The sequence below is a fragment of the Leptopilina heterotoma genome, unplaced genomic scaffold (genome assembly GCF_015476425.1).
Source record: "Leptopilina heterotoma isolate Lh14 unplaced genomic scaffold, ASM1547642v1 Lhet_31, whole genome shotgun sequence".
NCBI classification, from domain to species: domain Eukaryota; kingdom Metazoa; phylum Arthropoda; class Insecta; order Hymenoptera; family Figitidae; genus Leptopilina; species Leptopilina heterotoma.
The window spans coordinates 220933-243219 of record NW_025111011.1 but is presented as its reverse complement, the minus strand read 5'-3'; the positions used below and the strand labels follow the sequence as shown (position 1 = coordinate 243219).

General features: G+C 32.7%; 1 protein-coding gene across 1 annotated transcript; it reads left to right on the top strand.

Annotated features, from left to right (window-relative positions):
* The first annotated feature begins 117 nt into the window (after positions 1-117).
* Positions 118-20799, top strand: LOC122504678. Its single transcript, XM_043615883.1, has 9 exons — positions 118-268; positions 601-764; positions 1322-1639; positions 1758-1882; positions 17864-18102; positions 18180-18391; positions 19268-19429; positions 19511-19626; positions 20523-20799. The coding sequence occupies exons 1-9, from the start codon at positions 118-120 to the stop codon at positions 20797-20799; spliced, it is 1764 nt and encodes a 587-aa protein (XP_043471818.1).
* Positions 20800-22287: the final 1488 nt, after the last annotated feature.

Here is a 22287-nt window from a genome sequence, read left to right as displayed (position 1 = left end):
TATTTTTAAAAAATTTTATTCTAATTGAATACATAAATAAATATTAAAATCAAAGAAAATAAATAAATAAATTTTATAAAATTGCAATCTGTTTTGTTACTTTTTTCTAAGATAATAATGAATAAAATAAAACTATTCATTTTCGCCACAATATTTTCAATATTTTCTCTAGTTACAAGTGACGAACTCAATTCTCTCTTCGTTAGAGATTATTTTTTAAATAAACAAATAAATCAAATAGTGTCATTTGCTTGTTGGAGTTCACTTGGTAACAATTTTTTTATTTAATAACTATTCATTATAATATTAGTTAACTATTTTCACTTTTTTCCTCTTAGCTTTCTATTCCTATTTATTTTTATTCTTTCAATTTATTTATATTTGTTTAGTCTTATTTTTCAATTTTATCTTTCTGCTCGTATTTTTTTAATCTTCAATTTATTTATATATTTGTTTATATTTATTTTTCTTTGTTACCTTTTAACTCGTATTTATTTTTATTTTTTCAATTTATTTATATTTATTTTCAATACCTATATTCAATTATTTTTGTTAATTAATAAAAAAAACTGTTAAAATTAAATATTAATGATAATCTAGAAATAATGCAATTCGTCCGCCTAATGACGGAGTCAAACATCAAAATTTCTTATATTGATGATTACGAAAAGCACAACATGAAATTAGCAATGAAAGTCAATTATTACAAATTAGGAGTTTTTTTGGATCTCGATTGTCCACAGAAAGAAGATATTTTTACACAGGTAAAACATATTATTAATAAATAAATAAATTACATTAACCGAATAATTTAAAAAAGAATTTTTTTTAATTTCCTGTATAATTTCTATTTATCTGTAAAATTTTAATTTTCTTTGTGAAAATTCTATTCTTAATTCTTTATTTAATAATTAATTAAAATATAATAATTCTTTACTTTGTTAGAAAGATTGTATAGAATTTTACTAGAATGATTAATATAAATAAAATAATATTGTTTTACCTACCACTTGATTTGCTTCATTTCGTTTATGAGAGAATTTTCATGCCCTCTAGGCGGAAAGTTAAAGAACTCTATTGGCGCCAAATTCAAAAAAATGAAAATAAATTAATTAATATTATATACATTTATATTAATAATAATATAATTAACAGTATATTAATATTAATCAATTTTATTATTTTCTTTTATTATAAATAATAATAAATATAAATAATTACTTAAAGAAGAATTATTTATTTCACAGATATTAATATATCTATGAAAAAAATAATTCTCTAACTTTCTACCTGAATAAAAAAAAAATTTTTTTGTTTTCAGTTTGCAACAGTAAATAATTTACCATTCAACGTATCATATTTTTGGCTGACAATTATAAAATCGGATAAATTTCCAACTGAGACGGTTGCTAATCTTCCATTGACAGTTGCATCCGAATTGACAACGACTCTTATTCATGAAAATAAAACTTATGTCATGTATGACGTTTATAATCATAGTTATCGTCACGGTGGACGCATTAACATAACTTACATGGGCTTTTGGAACGAGAATAATGGAATAAATATATTTTTTAATCAATACAAATACAAACGTCGTGGAGATTTTCATGGACTTGTTTTAAATTTCTCAACAGTTGTAAGTTTTTAATTACAAGGTGTCTTTTTTAAATACTTAAGTTTTAGGTATTAATTATTTTTTTATTAATTTTAAAATATGAAAAAAAAACTTCTTTCTTTTTTTTAATAAAACACAGTATACAAATACTCCGCGACCGGATTTGAAGACCTACATGACAACATCAATTAATCCGCATTTAGATCCAGTGGGTCGATTTCAATATGAATTGGTGAAACAATTGAGCGAATTGTACAATTTCACGTAATTATAATAATAATAATATATTTATAATATTCATTATAATAATCACCCAAAGTTTACAATAATTTACCCAAAGTTTGCGATATGTAAATCATGAAAAATTTTAATATTTTTATTTGGTCCAATTATATTAACAATTTTTAAACAAAAAATGTATTTATTTAAAAAATGTTTATTTTAGTTATTTATTTAGTTATTCAACTAATTATTCTTTTTTTATGTATTCTTAGTACTTTCTGTTAAATAGGAGAAAACCTGCCTTTATTTATTTGTTTAATTGTTTATTTAATTATTTATTTATCCACTGTTAGTAGTTTTTGTAAATTAGGGAAAAAGTGGAGCATTTATTTATTCTATTATTTATTTAAACGTTTATTTAGTTATTTATTAATTAAATTATTTATAACAATTCTCAAACAATAAAATTTATTTATTTACGAATTCTAGTGAATATTAAATACACAAATTTACATAATTATATTTTAGAAGATATCAGTTGTATTTCACTGTCTCGTCCTTCTAAAGCTTATATATACGTAGTTCCGAAGTACTGCTTGTTGTGCCACATCAATTTTAAAAACAAAAGTTTTTCCCGCTACTAATAGGTGTCTATCGGTCCACCTACGGTTTCTCCCTTGTTTTGTCATTACGTTGTATTGTGCGTTCTGTTACACATCGAACATAGTGATATAATTTTCTTTAATAATGAAAAGTAAAAATGAGTTCATCGTCAGAGAGTTCTCTTTTTTTAATATTAATTGATTATTATAAATGTTCGAACAACAGATATTTTATTAATAATTAAATTAACATGTATCGACCGTTCAATTATTAACCACATAAAATATCAAAGAGGAGATTCCGCTTCAGACCAAAACCGACGGATACAAACGACGGCGAGACAAGACGATGAAACCGGACATGATGACTTACCAACGGCGACTCTTATAAAACAAATCCAACGACACAAACAATTAATAAACAAATAAAAGAATGAAACACAAAAAAGTTCACTAAAAATAATTTGCTCATTTATTAATCCAAAAACTCAATACAACCATCACACACTTAACAAACGAACAACTCTGACACTCTGAGGTTTCCACAAGTGATAAAAAATCCCGAGTAAAACTCGGCCTATTAATTAAATGGCCCACGAACTACTAAAGACGGACCGTCATGTTGACCGGCTCTTCCTTCTTTTCCGTCCTTTTCTAATTTTGATAAAGGCCCACATAAGACCCTCTCACTCACTCCAATGGACAGCGACAACCTGTAAAGAAAACTCGGAAGGGACCGCGGAAGTTCGGGACTTTTCGCAACCTCGCATGCGCAATTAATTTTCACAGAGAATCAATCCCTTAACTAAATGAAATTATATATTCCCAATGACAGGAACCACACAAGATTTATGTAACAAAATGCTTTGTTACAAGGTAAATAGTAAGAAGAGAAATAGTAACGCGCTATCCTAATTATTTAATACAGGTAATGTGGCAAATTTCTTTGTGCCTTAAAACAACAAACTTATTACCTAAACTGACGAAAACTCGTTAAATTTGTGAGATTAAAATGAACAGCTAGATCGATGATGCTTATTGGGCCATATTTTCCTACGTTTCTACCAGCTACCATACTCTCCATCAGGAGAACATAAGGAGGCATGCTATGACTCAAGAAAGTATTTGATTGAGACAACTTATCATTGATCCAGAGTAGATTTTTTTGGTTCCACACCTGGCTAGTTACTGGGGCATCTAGTGGAGAATTATTTATCACGCCCTTAAAAGTGGATGGAGTGATGTTTTCAGCATCCTCGATAGGTAAAGGGATGTTATGTTATATAATAGTAATTTTTTAGGTAGCATTCTTTCAGAAGAGTTGCTATCTGTGGACTTATTTAGAGTCTGACGAAGGGTGCGATTTCTCTTCCTCTGGGAAGGGCGTGTTTGGAGTTGCCTAGAATTTATTGGAGGTGGGAATTGACCTTCGAGGGCTGGATTATTTCGTTGTAGTGTACTGCCTGATAAGAAATCAATGAATTTGCTAACGTCTTGATCTACGGGAGTAAATTGTTGGTGATTATGTTTGTTTACAGGGTCATCAGTTAGTGGAGTGTTTGATACTACTTGTGATGTTCGTTGTGAGTCTGGATGTTTTGTTGTTTGCGTCTCATCTTTATTGACAGTACTAGACTCCTGGACTCCTCCCCTTTACTATCTGAATTACTGTTCATTCTGATTCCACGGATCTAAAAAAATTTCTGTATTTACTCGAATGTATGAGTTATTAATGTTAATAATATTATTTACTTTTTCTCACCTCAATCACCCCTTACAAGAATTTTACTTTAGTGTCCTAAAAAATCAAGACGTTTACACGTCTATATTTAAGGCACGAAATTAATTATAATATAATAAGTTTCCATAGAAAAGAAATATTTACTGACGCTTCTTTGACAGGTTGGGGAGTCTTTTATAAGAGAGAAAAAGCATATGGGTTGTGGAAAGCTGAGGAGCGTAAGATGCATATAAATGTACTCGAACTCACAGCTGCTTATTTAGGTCAATAGAATGGGCGGTATTCAATACCCACAATTGACAGAAATTGCTAGGAAAATTTGGACCTGGTGCGAAGAGCGAGACTTATGGATCTATGCATCATACTTACCATCCAAAGAGAATAAAGAGGCAGATGAAGGTTCGAGAGTACTCCCACTAGAAACATATTCGATTGGCATAGATGCATTTACACTAAATGGGGGAAATATCAGGTTCTACGCCTTACCACCTTTCGCTGTAATACTTAGAGTATTACAAAAAATTCAAGTATATCAGGTGGAAGGAGTTGTAGTAGTCCCTCTCTGGCCCACACAACCGTGGTATCTACTGTTTATGTCGTCATCAATTTCTGATACAATTTGTTTCGAGCCTCATACTAATCTCTTATCTTCTCCACACAGGGAGACTCATCCTCTACACCACACGCTTTCCCTGGTAAAAGCGCGATTATCAGGGAAGCGTTCAAGGCGAGAGGAACCACGAAGGAGGCAGCGGAAATAATGGTTCATTCAATATCCGAAGGAACATTGAGACAGTATTCCAAGCCAATCCAAGTCTGGTGGGAATTCTGCCAGAACGAGGGAAATAATCTTTTTCAAAGCAGTACTTCGGACGTTTGAAAATTCTTAACTGGAACACTGAAGCATACCAAATCTTTCAGTGCTGCGAATACTTAACGTGCTGCATTGTCATTGATCATGGGAAACGAGTTGGAAAACAATGCCCAAATTTCAAGATTTTTTAAAGGAGTGTCTACTCTGCGACCTCGCAGACATAAATTCGATGTCACATGGGACCCGAAACCTGTTCTAGATAAATTATCGACTTGGTATCCCAACGAAGAGCTGACACTAGACGATTTAACGAAAAAATTGGTAACATTATTGGCCTTGATTACCGCTCAGAGGATACAGACTCTCTCAGAAATTCATCTCGAAAACGTCTATCTCGAGAAGGAACCAATTATAATAAAAATTACGGACCATATTAAGACGATAGGAAGATCGGAATATCAACCCATATTAGAGATTCCTACTTTCTCTGAGCAGCCTAATTTATGTGCAGCATCAGCACTGCTCCTAACACCTCTTCCTAACACATAGGAAACCACATAACTTTGAAGAGAAACGCTTGAAGCCTGCGGAGTTGACACGACAGTCTTCTCATCAGGAGTTAAGATTCCCTGTTTGGCAAAATAAGTGCAATATAAAAATATCATCTAATATGCCACAAAAGAGATCCACCTGAATAGACTATACCATGGCACATGAATCCATAAAACTAGTGTTTAAAAAATAAATGAATAATACTGAAAAATTTCAACAAGACTCTGATAACCACATAAAATATTCATCTATAAGTATAATATTATTGAAACTAAGAAATTGAGAAAGTCGAAATGTTTAACTACCAGGAAAGTAAACATTGAGTTATCAGCTAAGTACAAGTATAATTTAACCTCCAAATAATAACATTCCTTGACCCGCGCTATCCAATCTTAAAACCCTATACCACTCTACTATTCTGTTGTCATAGTAATACATTTTAATTAGCATTATATTAATCTCATAAACAGTAAAATTGATTAGGAATGCTTATAAATTTGGTTTTGACTCAAGAATGTTTTTACATACCATTAGTCTGGCATTTTAAGAATGAAATAAAATTAAGTTGCACAAGCTTAATTATATACTTATATTACATCTAATGACCAAAATTACATCACTCAAATAAACTATTATAATTACTCTTATGATTCACCATTTTCGGTAATCATGGAGTCTACCACCATTCAACGAAACTTAGGTAAATTAGACCATATAGCTATAGGTAAACTTGTCTCTAAATTTGTTCACGGCGACAGGAAAATATACGTTAGTGGACGAAATCAGGTTAAAATTTTTTGCGATTCAATGGAGGATGCAAACACCTTACTATCCTCCACAGAAATATTCAGCCTGGATTTAATTAATTTTATTCCTGATTCACTGATTTGTAGTAGGGGTACTATTAACGTTAAAGTTTCTTACTCGGTAACAGAAATAATCAACAACTTAGATGAAAAATCCCGTCTCTCAATTGCTTTTGCAATTAGAAAGCAACAAAGAAATAGTAACAACCTTTTACATTCCATCGAAATTAAATTCAAATCAAAATCAAGTCGTATTTATTGAACCCATCCAATGAGAACCTAGATTTATATATCCAATTTGAAAAAAAATCGGAGAAAATTCTTTCTGAACAAAAAAAAAATCATTCAGAGAATTATGCAACTCTATCTCTCCGTCGATGGGGTCCAAGAGAATATGGGGGCTAATAGGTGCTTTTTCTGGTAAATATTCCAAGGCTGGAATTAATACCAATAACCCGAACTCTGCTGAATTAAAAACACTACAGGATGAGATTGTTAGGGAGGATATCCCTCCAATACCACACATAAACATGGTACAAATAGACGAAAGTAACTGTTACAATGCCCCATTCACCAATACGGAGTTCTTTTCGGCATTATCTAAATGCAAGAAGGACTCTTCTCCTGGTTTAGACAAAATTTCATATTCAGTTATTAAAAAATTGCCATTACTATCCCTTGAATCCATTTTCAAATTTTATAATAAAAGCTTCATACAGTCCTTATTTCCAGATACATGGCGGTCAACTCTTGTTCGGTTTATCCCGAAACCAAGTGGAAAAGGATTTCGCCCGATATCCTTTACATCAGCACTGGGAAAATAAATGGAGAGGATCGTCCATACGAGGCTGGAGCATTTTGTGGAGTCGAGGGGCCTAATTCCTGAACACCAATTTGTATTTCGAAGAGAGCGCTCGGCTCTTGACTGTGTTTCAGTCCTGGCCATGGACATCAACAAAAACTTTTCTCAAGGTAGAAGCACAGCGGTGGTGGCCTTGGATAAAAAAGGAGAGTTCAACGCACTTCTCCCCTCAGCTATTCTCAAACAGCTCAGAGATAATGGTGTACCTGGAAGATTGTTCAATTTCATATCTTTTATGATAACTAATAGATCTCTGCATTTTGGAGAGGATCTAACGCCACCTCGAATGTGTGGTGTTAGTGTACCACAGGGGGAGGTCTTATCCCCTCTCCTTTTTAATATAGCCCTTACATCAAGGAAGCTATACCAAAGGAAACCAAAATTCTACAATTTGCAGATGACATTTCATTATACTCGACAGATGATGACATCAATTTAGCACTATAGCACATATTGTATCAGCGATTGATAAACTAGTCCCCTATTTACAAACCTTAGGCTTCAATATATCCCCAGGTAAAAGTCAGTTCTGCATCTTTTCCAGAAACTTAATTGATCTCTCCAATGAAACCATCAGAGTGGTTGATCAGCAGATAATAAATTCTCTTAACATTACCTACCTGAGGGTTATCATGGATAAACGACTAAACTGACAAGATCACATAGATGAATTAGCCCAGAGGAAGTAAATCTTTAAATATCATTCGAACTTTAACGAAAGTCACATACACATGTTAAATTTAAATACAATCCCTTCATGCGGGAAAGCATAAAGTCGCATTCTTATGGCTGTTATCGGCGTTCACTCGGTGTTAACACCAAGTTAATTCCCATTGGATAGTTCCAACAGAATGGTAATAAATATTATTGCTGATTGGAATTTTGTTACCTCGGTGTTAACACCGGGTGAACGCCGAAACAGTCTCTTTAAACATCTACGTATATGTATATGATCGAGAAGGACGAGACAGTGAAATACAATTGAATGGATTGAACGAACTTACCTTAAGTGAAGATCAATCCAAATTGTATGAGCTGTCTCGTCCGAATAGATCACACTCCCCCACTTCACCCAGCATATATAAAATATTCCCGGATGCGATTTATGTTACCTCGGTGTTAACACCGGGTGAACGCCGAAACAGTCTCTTTAAACATCTACGTATATGTATATGATCGAGAAAGACGAGACAGTGAAATACAATTTGAATTGATCTTTACTTAAGATAAGTTCGTTCAATCCATTCAATTATTAAATGTTTATTTAGTTCTTTATTTAATTGTTTATTTATTTACGCTTCGTTTTTTTGCACTCAGAAAAAGAGTTGGCTGCCATATCCAATTAAATAGTTGCTAGAGCGCGATCCAATAAATTGGTTAGCACATCCAACTATTGGATACTGTTTCCATGCGAAAAGGTACCTCAGCTATCGCAAAGGTTATGCAGCTAAAAGTTGGATGTAGCAAACAACAAATAGTTGCCCCATCCAATTAATTGGATCGCGCTCCAGCAACTATTTAATTGGATTTGGCAGTTAACTCTTTTTCTAATTTCCATGGAAATTAGAAAAAAAATTGAGGTAGGGGAGAGTGGGGCAAAGGCGCTATGCGGGGAAAAGACGTTTTTTAAAATATCTCCTTTATTTTTTGTCTATTCCAATTGGTATTAGAAATTAAGTTGCAATGCAATCAGACCAATTGATTAAAAAAAGAAAAACCTAAAAATATCAAATATTTTAAGAAATATAACAAAAAAATTGTTTTGCAAAAATAAAATGATAATTTTACTGAAAAAACTTTTATTTTGCTTCCTCATGAGGAAGCTTTGCATTGGTGACGATTTTCAATTTTTCAAAAGAAGGTTATACACGGAGAAACTTTTTCTTCTAATATTGAATATATTTGGTTATCTTTATTCTAAAAGTACGTTAGAATGTGAGGATTTTTCGTGCGTTGTGCTAATAATTTCAACATTAATACGAAAATATGATAAGTTCGTTATATATTAAGCAACCTTCGGTGTACAAAAATTACTATCTGCATTAGAAATAGTCTTATTTTTCTTTAGAAAAGAATAAGATGCCAGTTTTTGTTTGTGAAATGATACGGTAATTCTAACCTTTTTTACACATATAGATAGAATATATAACAGACATTCTAACGTAACATACCAATTTTGGAAGGACTGCGGGCGGACTTAACCGATTTCGCCCGAGCATCACCGAGTCCATCACCTGACGTCGCGAACTAACCCTAATGTTTTCGAAGTTGAAATTCACACGTGTATGAAAGAAAAAAACCTTTTATTAATAAACGTGAATGTCTCCTCATGCCAAATTAAATTCAAGAACTGTTCCTCAATATAACATAATTTTTTTCACGACTTTTACTTATTTACATAATTTGATTAGTAAGTTATTTTAAAAAATGCTCTCTCTCGAAGGCACATATTTTTCCACTCGTTTAATATATAAGGACGATTCAGCTGTGTACTTCTAACGAATCGTGCGATCTTTCGGTTTCCGTGACCAATCGTCGTGTCTTTACTTGCGTGTGCGTGTGTGCGTTAATAATATAGGTTAGGTTCTTACGTCGTGTTAAATATATTTACCTACAGTTACAGTGACACACTAATGCCATCTACCATCAGATCCAAGTATCACTATCGTCTCTATGAGTATCTATAGACAATTAATTTGTTGTGTTTCTTTTTAATTCATGGCTTTCCCAACTTTGCAAAAATTATTATTTTCTTTCTAAAACAACATACTAATTTTCATTAGTTTCCTTATGAAGAACTGTAAAATATATACTGAATGAGTGTTTTTGATAGTCTAAATAGCAATTTCTATAACCTATGTCGTTTTTCCCTTGAATCTAACCTAACATACTAAAATGTCTCACCAGTTTTAAGAATTAGTGGTATTAAAAGTTTCTCCGTGTAGAACATATGTATATTCAATTATGAGCAAATGTCCAGATGTATGTGTGTGTATGTATGTGTGTATGTGTGTGTATGCCACAAAAATTGTGTACAAATTATCTCATACAAATTTTGATGGATTGTCCTGAAATTTTGCAGGTTTATTGCAGTCATTAATACCTAAAATCTGACACAAGGATTTTCAAAAATATCTACAAAATTTTTTTTTATACAATTTTTTTTAAATTCAGAAAAAAGTTTTTTTTGTATTTTTTGAAATAATTTTTTTATTTGTTAATATTTTTATCAATTATTCTCAAAATTACATTCCTGACAAGAAAACGAATCGATTGATGTATACAAAATATATATTTTATTAAAATTTATAAAATTAATAAATATTTTTCTTTTTCACAAAAAATTCAAATTTTGTATTTTTTTCATAATTAATTTAATATTAATATTAATATTTTGAAATGATTATTCTATCATAAAATAGAAGCAATTGGCAAATGAAAGTGTAAATTTCACCAAATATTTATACAACTTATAAATGATTTATATAATTTTATTTTTAACAAATCTTCTTGACGAACCCTTTTGTACATAGTTTTTCAAAAGTTTACAAAACCGCAATTTTTATATATTGAGGAAGCTAAATGGTCATGAAATGAACAACTTGTTTTAAAACATAAGTTTAAGTATTTAATTTTGAAAAACGTAACATGTAAATAAATTAAATATTTCTCTACACAACTGGCGTGGTGTTTTAGTTTAATTTTATATCTAAATATTTTAAATTTAAAGTAAAAAAAAAGTTTGTTATGTGGGGCAAAGGCAATATTGAACATAATTTGGTTAAAAACAATTAAATATTCGAATTTTTTATGTATTAATTCACAATATAAGGTTAAAATCACTAAAAGTTTTTATTTTTTATTTAAATAGTTTAATTTTTTTAATAATATGTTGTTAACCTTATGTTTCGTAAATATTATACTAATAAATATCTTTTGTTAATTTTTTTAAGGCTTATAAATGCTTTCTTTTAGAAATATAAGCGAAAACGTCGCTGCCCTAGCGTTCGGGGCAAAGGCATTTTTTGCATTGCTTTTAAATTTCATTAAATAATGTATTTATAATTATAATATACTAAATAACAACTATTAAAATTTCTTGTTGATTAGTTTTAGAATAATGAAAAACAAAGACCGCATAAATTAATTGCTTAATTTAAAAAATATACATCGATAAATGTAAACCTAGCGCCTTTGCCCCACTCTTCCCTATTTATGTATTTAGTTATTTATTCATTTAATTATTTATTACTTTTATTTATGTTTGTTTACGTATTTACTTAAATATTTATTCATTTAGTTATACCTACTTAATTATTCATTTACTCCTAGTACTTTTTGCAGTATGTTTTTTAATTATTTATTAATAAAATTACTTATAACAATTTTCAGACAATAAAATTTATTTATTTACGAATTTTAGTGAACATTAAATACAGAAATTTATGTAATTATATTTTAAAAGATAATAATTATTTATAGTCACATAATTATGTTAATTAAATTTTTCTATTTTTGAATTTCGCGCCAAAAGTTCTTTAAATTGCCGCCTAGATGGCAAGAAAATTCTCTCACAAACGAAGTGAAGTGAATAGAAATCATGACAACCAATATCTTGGAGATGTGTTTACACAAATTGTCGCGAAATTCAAATTCGAAAAAGTAAAATTAACTTCTTAGCTCAATTAATCGAAATAGGACATTATTTGGCTAAAAAATTTGAATATATTAAAACTGAACTTATATTTTTTTTCAAATTGCAGTTTTATTTTTGTTTCTAGAAATTGCCTTCCGTGCAAAATTTTTGATAAATATTTTTTACTTTTAGTATACACATGACAGTGCACAAATCTTGGGGATATGTAGAAAAAGAAAAAGTAAGTGGACTTATAGGCGATTTATACGCAGGAATTGTTGATGTTAGTGCAGTAGGCTTTTATTTTAATAAGGCCAGATTGTCGGTCACCGATTTTACCGTACAAACATATTACGCTAGGTAAATGTTTATTAACAAATTATACCAAGAGTGTTTATTATTATTATTATTATTATTATTATTATTATTATAATGTATGATTATTTTTATCATTACTATTGCTATTTTAATAATATTTATTATTATTTTTATCTCGCTTCTTTAGAGTAAAAAATGAAATAAAGAAGGAGCGAAATAATTTTTGTTTCTTCTGCATTTCATTTATTTTTCATTGCTTTTATTATTAATATTATTATTATTTTTTTTTTTTTTGCTTAGGGACTTTTGGGAAATCTGCCTACAGATACCTTGGATTCCGCACTCCAAGGTTATGTGGGGTTGGTATGATAAAAAAACAAAAAGAAATATAAAAAAAAGAAAAATAAATAAATGTTATAATAAATTTAACAAACTGGCGACCTACTACCAGCCCGACCCACTAAAACCCGTAACCCTTCTTTTGGAGCCCTTTACCCTCCCTCGGAACTGTCGTAAGACTTAAGCCTTCGAGGGTGGCGCTCCGACTCTGTCGCTAATGTATAAGGCTAATTGTATAAGGACAAATAAATCACAAAATAAATTAATAAAAAACAAACGAATAAATTAAAAGCTGTTTAAATTACGCTTTTTGGCGGCCGTCGAGATCCTTCCTCGACATAACCGAGATTATGAAGTTCTCGACTTGCCGCCAATTCTCCTCTGACTGGGTCATCAGCGATACCATGTTCTCCGGTGTAACTTAACTGTTTACACCTTCGAACATGGCCCGCCTCTCCAAGTCCCATTTCTTGCATGAGAAGAGGGTGTGCTCCGCGTTGTCCTCAGGGAACTGGCAATATGCACACACCTCGTTCTCGCGTAATTTAAAGCGACACAGGTACGAGTTAAAACACCCGTGACCTGTGAACGCCTGAGTCAAGTAATAGGAAACCTGACCATGTTTCCTATTTATCCAGGTGGCGAGTGCCGGGATAAGGCGATAAGTCCATCGACCTTTTTCCTCACCATCCCATCTTTCTTGCCATCTTTCTATGAGCCTGTGCCTCGCTTCTTTGCGGATCAGGCCCTTGCTTGGTCTTAATTCCTCATTCAAGGAACTGCTTTCTTTAGAAAAGAGAAACATTTCTTCCCTTTCCCTCGCCAAAAGATCTGCTGGCGGGACACTTGCAAGGACCTGCACAGCACTCGTAGATACCGTCTTATATGCAGAGATGATACGCGTTGTTATCGATCTCTGCGCAGACAGTATCTTTTCACAGATGGTCACACATCTTTTACTCCTCAGGGATGGGGCCCACGCTGGTGCTGCATAGAGCATTTTAGCGTGGGCGACACTCGCCACCAGTCTTCTTTTTTGTTCACGGGGTCCGCCAACATTTGGCATTAGCCGTGAAAGATTAGCCGCACACTCGATCGCCTTATTTGACGCCGTAGCCATGTGGTGGTGGAAGTTTAACCTTCCATCTAACTTCACACCAAGATATTTAATTTGCTTACTCCACTTGACCTCGAATCCGTCTATCACGATTCGTGGGAGCTCATAACCACGTCTGTCTGTGACCAGCAGTGCCTCGGTCTTTTCCAGGGCCATTTCAAGACCTCTGGTATCCAGCCAGCTTTTAGCTAGTCGCAGACATTCGTTCACCAATGTCCCAAGAGCCTCCTCACTTTCGGCAGTGCACACGAATAACGCGTCGTCCGCAAAGCCGATGATCACCGCACCTTCGGGCAGATCCATTCGCAGAAAATCATCGTAAGATACATTCCATACAAATGGACCCACCCTCGAGCCTTGAGGAGCCCCACGCTGCATCTCTTCCTTGAGAGTGCAGGTGTCTTCCTCATATATAACCCACCTGTCGCTAAGATAATTATCCATTATCCGCAACAAGTAGGGCGGCATGTTTTTCTTTTCCATCGACTCGATGAGATCTTTCCATCTTGCGGAATTAAACGCGTTGCGTATGTCAATTGCTACCAACGCGCAGAAGCTCTTCTTTTTCCCAGGTCCCAATTTGTTTTTTCCTGCTTTGGCTATGTCCACAACTGCCTGGATGGCATCAACCGTGGACTTGCCTTTACGGAAACCAAATTGGTGATCGGATAGACGATTTTCTTCGGTCAAGTGGCTTTGCATTCTCTGCAGAACCATATCCTCTAGAAGTTTATCCATCGTATCTAGCAGGCATATAGGCCTGTACGATGAAACCTTATCTAGCGGTTTTTCACCTTTCCTTAGGAGGACTAACCTCTGTCGCTTCCAGTCGCGGAAGAACTCTCCTCTCTCAAGGCAATGATTGAAGCATCGAAGCAGAATCTGGGGTGAAGTGTCGATTACCAACTTTAGGATCTCGTTACTTATCCCATCGATTCCAGGCGCCTTGCCTGTTTTCAATCTTTTGCCTGCTTTTTGCAGTTCACTAAGTGTGAAGAGTTCTTCCTCTTCGACTTTGCAAAAACTCCAGTCCCTTCTAAGGTATGGCTCCGCAGGAGGAAACAAAGAACTTATTATCTTTCTGACCCAATCGGGATTGTCCAGGCCGGGGGTCTTTTGCCTCGTCACTAATTTCTTAGTTACGATTTTAAAAGCCAGACCCCATGGGTCCTTATCGACTTCCTCGATTAGGTCCTTCCAGCTATGGCGTCGCGACTTCCGGATCTCTTTCTTGAGGTTCTTTTTCGCCTCCTTGAAAGCCTCTTTCAGCAAGGAATCTCTCTTAGATCGGGTATATGTCCTTCTTGCTTTGAGGCATTCCTTTCTCAAGGAGGCTAGCTCCTCTGACCACTAGTGCAAGGATTTTCTTACGGGAGTGGCGCCTTTGCGTGGCATTGACGCATTGCAAGCGGTGACTATCATGTTCCTCACCGCTCGCACCTCCGCATCCAGACTGCTCGGCCTCTTCACCCAGCCCAAGTCCTCAATTAAAAGGGCTTCTCTTAGGGACCGGCCGAACTTTTCCTTGTCGAGTCTCTTCATATTCCACGAGGAGGTTTTGCGACTAGGAGCATCCTGTCTTTTTCCTCCTCGTGTGTCTCCCATCGAGACTGAGAACTCAATATACTGGTGGTCACTTGCGGTATATTCCTCAGAGACCCGCCAGTCGGTTATGCGGCTAAATAGTTTAGACGATGCGATTGTTAGATCTATAATTGATCCGATCGCACCTCGTCTAAAAGTCCATGTATTGCCTCGGTTTACTGCCAATAAGTCGTTTCTGGAGATCATTTCTCCAATACGAATTCCTCTCTTGTCGAGTCTCGTCTCACCCCACTCTGGCGACTTTGCGTTAAAATCACCAGTGATGATGACATCCAGCCTGGATTCTGTGAGGCTCGCTTCTAGGTCTTCGATATTGGCTTCGAAGTTTGTCAGTGGGTCGTTGGGTGAGAAGTAGCAGCTATACATACGTATATTAGCCACCTCTATCCACACGAACCCACTGCTCGTCTCCAGAAACTTGTCAACCCGCAATTCTGGGTTGCACAGCTTTATGGCGGCTCTCTTTGCCTTATCCTGATACCAAGGGGCGAGGTCGCTTCCTTGATACTGCTCACTGCAGAACAGGATATCGACCTCATTTTCCCTTGCTGTTTGCATTAGGAGCAACTGTGCATCCTTACTTGTATGCAGGTTGACCTGCAAAAATTTTAAGGATTTGCCCTTTTAATCTTTTGCAGTTCTTCTCTGTAAACCGGGCAGGCTCTCTTTCCGGAATCGTGATCCGTCTCTGGCTTCCCTAGGTCCAAGCACGTAAGGCACTTCGGCTTAACTTTACAGCTCTTCGCGAGGTGTCCCTCTCCGCCGCATCTCCGACAGTTTTTACTTCTGTCGGGGCCTTTGCAGGTTCGGGTAGAGTGTCCATAGGCTAGGCACTTTTGGCACCTAGCTACTTCAACATGCTCGCGAATTTGAGCATTTATCCAGCCGATTTTGATTCGGCCAAGTTTAAGCAGAATGTCACTTTCTGCTTCTGCCAAGCGGATTAGAGCAACCTTAGTTTCTTTGTAGCGCGGCAGTAATTTGCACTCTATAGGCAGGTCGGACTTGCCCAGCTTTTCTTCCAATGCTGAAGTCACCTCACTCTCTGTAGTGGCTTCATCCAGGTCTCTGATTTCTAGAGACCTCTTATTTACAAGAGGTATGACCTCGGCCCTGCCATGCAGGGCCAAGGACAGACTTTTCGCAAATTCTAAGGTCTCTCCACCCTTTTTCACTATCAGGAGAACTTCCTGTTTAAAAGTTCTCCTGATTTTCTGTACCACGGTGCCTGTATCTTCAGGTTTAACCTTTTCTTTTATCAGCGGCAAGATACCCTCGTAAAACTTTGGGCCTCTTGCCGTGATCTTCACAGCTTCCGTGGACCTGAGTTTCGAAGGGGGCTTCGTGAGCTCTTTTTTCTCGCCTTGGGTCTTTCTTCCTGGAGCCCGTTTGTTTCTTTTTCCAACAACCTTAAAGTCATCCTCAATGACCGCTCCGTCTTTCAAGACGGTATCGGCATACGTCTTACTAGGACTACTTGAGGACGCCCCTTTTGCTTCAACTAGCGACTCAGGATTAAGCTGTGGAGCATCCTTTCGCTTAATCCTCTTTTCACTTTGAGTCGCTCGTTGTGGACTCACATCCGGGCTTACTCCTTCCCTAGGGCGCTTATTAATCTTTTTCGTCTTAGTTGCGCCTGCAGCCGCGCTATCCCGGGTTGCAATAACACTCTTTGTCTGCCGTGGAGTTTCCACAGTTGGAAATTGCGGCTCTTGGTCTTTGAAAGGCTCGGGGATAAAACGTAAATTCTTACAGATTATATCGAACGCATTTTCCAAAACCGTCACGCCATCCTGGATGTCACGACCGACGTTTTTTTGTCGCTTGAATCCTTGGCGCAAGCTTTTAAAAATTCCCGGAATAGCCAGGAACTGATTTGCGACATTTGATTCGTAGCATGTCACCTGGCTATCTATTTGGCTCCCTCCAAAATCCTTGGAGCCATCTGCACCGACTATCGAGGCTTGCACCCGATCAGAATCGGTGGTGGGATTACCCTCTTTCGAGGTACCCACTTGGAGTAATTTATGTGATTCTTTATCCATTTCATTCATTTTTTTTGGTTTTAAAATCAGGGAACCACCCTGTTGGTTGTCCTTTAGTGAAAAGTCCCGCCACCACGGCAAGGTCTACCGAACATATCCAAGATGCCAGTCGTGTCTGGCAGCGAACCCACTTCTCCCAACTCATCAAAGAAATCAATCATGTCTGGCAGCGGACCCACTTCTCCCAGCCCATCAAAGAAATCAATGATGTTCGGCAGTGGGTCCACTTCTCCCAGTACATCAAAGAAATCAATGACATTTGGCAGTGGATCCGCTTCTCCCAGCACGTCAAAGACATCGATGATGTTCGGTAGTGGACAACCATCGGCGGGGATTATTATTATTATTATTATTATTATTATTATTATTATTATTATTATTATTATTATTATTATTATTATTATGCGCATTTCGATCTCGAAACAATCTATGAAAATGAAATTAACGTTACTGAGGTTTTTCTCTTTTTTAATAAAAAAAAATTCCACTTATTTATAATATTATTATTTTGATATTAAAAATTCTACTAATTACTAATCCTGTTTTTTTTCTCTTTTTCAAAAAAAAATTCTACTAATTCCGACAGTCCAGCGCTATTATTTCGACATCCAAAGAAAAATAAAATACGCAACATATTTATAAATCCATTTCAAAATAATGTCTGGTGGGCAATTTTGACATTTGGAATTATTTTCTGGTTCTTATTATTATTTATGATCGGAAATGAAAGGAAATTTCAAAAAAATAAATCCGAAATTAATGGCTTGTACATAAATCAAAATACGGCAACATTTCTCGTCGTAATGGCCGCTATCACTCAACAAGGTTTGCTATCGTTGCGTTGTTATCTTAAAATAAAATTGAATATTAAATTATAAAGATTTAAAAACTAAAACTTTTAGACGCCAACGATATTCCTAAATTTTATTCCAATCGAATACTTTTCGTCTCAACATTCCTTTGGGGAATGTTACTCTTTCAATTTTATTCCGCAAGTATCGTGGGATCACTTTTGGCCGAGCGTCCTCGATTTATTAATACAGTTTACGATTTATTAAAATCTGATATCGAAATTGGAATCGATGATGTTATTTACAATCGCAGAGCTATAGAAGTAAATATTATCATTTTGCAAAATTCTTTGTTAAGTACTTACTTGCCAAACAACTCTGTAAATTTGATTTAGTAACAAAGTTTACTAATTTGAATTAGTGGCTGACTTTTTGCTTTCGAATTCCGTAGTAAATTTTACTAATAAATTAGCAGAAATCACTATTTATTTAGTAGTAATTAATTCAGTAGTAGTTAGTAAATTTTCCTACTAAATAGTAAATTCTACTAATTTATTTAGTAGTAAAGTAGTAAACATTCTTACTAAATAGTAATTTCTACTAATTTAGTCAATTTTCTTACTAAATAGTAATTTCTACTAATTTATTTAGTAGGAAATTAGTAAATTTTACTAATTTATTTAGTAGTACATTTTAGTAGTAAATTAGTAATATTTTTTAGTAAAAATGTTTACTACTTTTAATTAGTGGCTAACTTTTTTTTAGAATTACACATAAAATTTTACTAATAAATTAAAAGAAATTACTATTTATTGAGTAGTAAATTTAGTAATATTTTATTAGTAATATTTCATTAAAATATTTTTTAGTAGTAAATTAGTAAATTTTACTTCCTACTAAGTAATAATTTTTACTAATTTATTTAGTACAAAATTAATAATATTTTTAGTAGTAAATTAGTAATATTTTATTGATATTTTTTAGTAGTAAAATTTACTACATAATTCAAAAGCAAAAAATCAGTCACTAATTCAAATTAGTAAACATTTTTACTAATTCAATTAAATTTTTAAAATTTTACTAATAAAGTAGGAGAAATTACTATTTATTAGTTACTTTTAATAATTCCAAAGCAAAAAGTCAGCTTTTTTTCTTATACGATAAAGAAATAATTTTTTTTCGGTTCATTAATTTTTCAGCATCCACCCGACGACAGATGTCGAGCTTTAAAAAAAAGAATTGAGGAAAACACAAGAAAGGGAAAACGCTCTTATTTCAACAGTTCTGAAGGTTTGAGTAGAATGAAAAATGGACAATTCGCATTTCTTGTTGACGTTGCAATAGTTTATAAACATATAGAGGTATTTTTCATATCATATCATTACAATTTTTGATTTAAATTAAAAAATAAACTTTTTTCTTTTTATCGACAATAAAAAAAGGAAACTTTCACTGAAAACGAAATTTGCGAACTAACAGAAATCAAAGCCTACGATGGTGAGGAACTTGGTATTGTCACCAGTAAGCGTTCACCATTTAATAAAATGATCGTCTATGGGTGAGAATTATTAAAAGAATATTAATTAATAAATAGTTAACTTTAAATAAATTATTAAATAGTAAATATTATAATAAATATAAATATTATAATAAACATTATACTTATAATATTATATGAATTACACTGTAAAAAATTTGGGGAGTTAACGGACTCGGGAGTTGGGAGTGAAATTTTTCGAGTTAAAAATCAACTCCAAAAGAGAGTTAATTTCTAACTTCCTTCATTCAACACCCGCGCGAGTTATTTTTTTCATGGGGAGTTAGCATTTGGGTGTGAAATTTTAACTCTCTTTATTTAACTCCCCTGGCATTAACTCCCCAATGGGTGCGACTTTTATAGACCCCCCGGGGGAGTTAAAATTTAACTCCCTTTTTTTACAGTGTAATTCTATATTTAATATTATATGTTATTTTATTATATTTATATTGTATTTATTATTTAATTTACTTAGTATTTAATTTTAAATGGTGATAGCGTGACACAATATGTAAAGATGCGCGCGCACGCTGGAAGAGATAGCGTGTGTGCGCGCGCATTTGGATAATTTCACTATCTTTCCAAATCGAAATCCCTACTTATAATAATTATTAAAGTTGCAGAATAGTAAATTCAAAATTAGTAAATTAATACAGAATTATTGAATTAATTAATTTAATAAAAGTTTATTTAAAATAAAAATTAAATTAACTTGATTATTATCATAATTAAATATCATTTTAACAACTATCTAAATTTAAATTCGTTAAAAATAACTAATTTTATAATAAAAAATCAATTGCTCTGCGAGAAATTTTAATAAAAGTTAAGCAACTCAGAGTATGACTAAAAAATATGATGGGTGTCCCACTTTGTTTACTTTCAATTTTTTTCCCTGTTTTCTAAAAATAAAACAGATTGAGAAAATCTGTAGCTGGTGGAATAACAAGACGTCATCGAACAATTTGGTATCCGAGACGACCACAATGTCCACCAGGTCACAGTTCGAAACCAGTTCCTGTCGAATTTGGCGAATTTAGTTCAGCAATTCTTCTACTATTTGGAGGATTAAGCGTCGCTGCATTTATTCTCATAATTGAAAAAATTATTCAACAAAAAAATTCACAACATATTTCACCTGTGGAAAATAATTCTCAACCGGAAACAAATAATTCCTCACCTCTTCATTGTTGAAAATTACTTTATATAAAAAAACTTTTCAAGAGAAATATTTCTCCAATAAATTATATTATTTGAATAAAATGAAAAAATTTTTTCCTCTCTCAATTCAATATTTGAAATTAAATTTAGAAATGAAAAATTGTAGAAATAAATACATATATAGATTATTTTTCAAATTATTTAGATAATAAATTTCTTCTGCTGCAATGTGCCGTAATTAGGTCACATTAGCAAAGTCGTTTCTGGTTTTACAAGTTCAGTGGCTTCGGTGTAATAAAAGTTAAAACTTTGAAAATGCACCGATATTTAACCTAAAACGTTCACCGAGTAATTTTTTATCCTTTCAAATATATTTGACTATTTTTTTGAACTAGTAAACAAATTAAAAAAAATTTTAATTAATTAGTAAATTAATTAATTTATTAATAACATTAATTAGTTAACTAATAAGTAAATTAATTAATTAATTATTTGTCACTTTAAAATTCTCTTATATTAATTGAAAAAAAAATTTGAAAGAAATTATTAGTTAATTCATTATTAAAGAATTTTAATATTATTACAATAAATAATAATTATTACAAATAATAATAATAATATATTGTAATATAATTAATAATATAATATTAATAATAATATTGTAAGAATAAAAAATTATTATTACTATTATTATTATTATTATTATTATTATTATTATTATTATTATTATTATTATTATTATTATTATTACAGGATTATTTGATAATCCTGTAATTGGTCTACGTCACTGTAATTATTTTATGTGAAAAGATTTGTCACTAATTTAAAATATTTTTTACAAAATAAAATATTTTTTTAATCAGATTATGGTAAATATATGAAAAAACATTATTTAAATAATTTTTTCCCTCTTTCGGAAAAATAATATTTTGAAAAAATTTATTTTAGATGCGGTCTTGGAGGTAATTAATCACTTTATTTATAAAATAGTTATTTAATTGCCGGCTATAAAAAGAAAACAACTTTTAATAAAGTACAATTTACTTCATCATGGGATTTCTTCAATTGCCAACAATTATTAATTTGATTTTTCCGGATAAACAATAATTCCAAGAAAACTATTCCAGAAGCTTCTTTTCATCTTTCAATCACAATAAAATACAATTGCAATTATTGAAGCAATAAATTATTCTTGATACATTCAAAAATAATACAAAAATAAAAAAAAGTATTTTTTTGCTGATTTTTAAAAAAGAATAAAAGAATTTCTTTATTTATTTATAGACGGGACAAGCTTAAGGTAGAAATCTTACTTTAAAATATAAATAATTCCCCAGTTAAACTAAATAAATAATTTTCAAAATTTGTTGAAATGAAATTTAGTTGGATGGAAAAAAAATTTCTCAATCAAAATATCAAAAAAAAACTAAAAAAATATTTTTTGCATTAAAAAAATGTTCACACTGTCCGCTTAAAAAAAATAACAAATTAATAACAAAAATAATAAGATAAATATCGAAA

Excerpts from the sequence above, each read along its gene's own strand:
- LOC122504678 (XM_043615883.1), top strand. The coding sequence starts at position 118 with ATGAATAAAATAAAACTATTCATTTTCGCCACAATATTTTCAATATTT. Across the intron at positions 765-1,321 it reads AAGAAGATATTTTTACACAG|TTTGCAACAGTAAATAATTT; the intron begins GTAAAACATATT and ends TTTTGTTTTCAG. Across the intron at positions 19,430-19,510 it reads TAGTTTATAAACATATAGAG|GAAACTTTCACTGAAAACGA; the intron begins GTATTTTTCATA and ends CAATAAAAAAAG.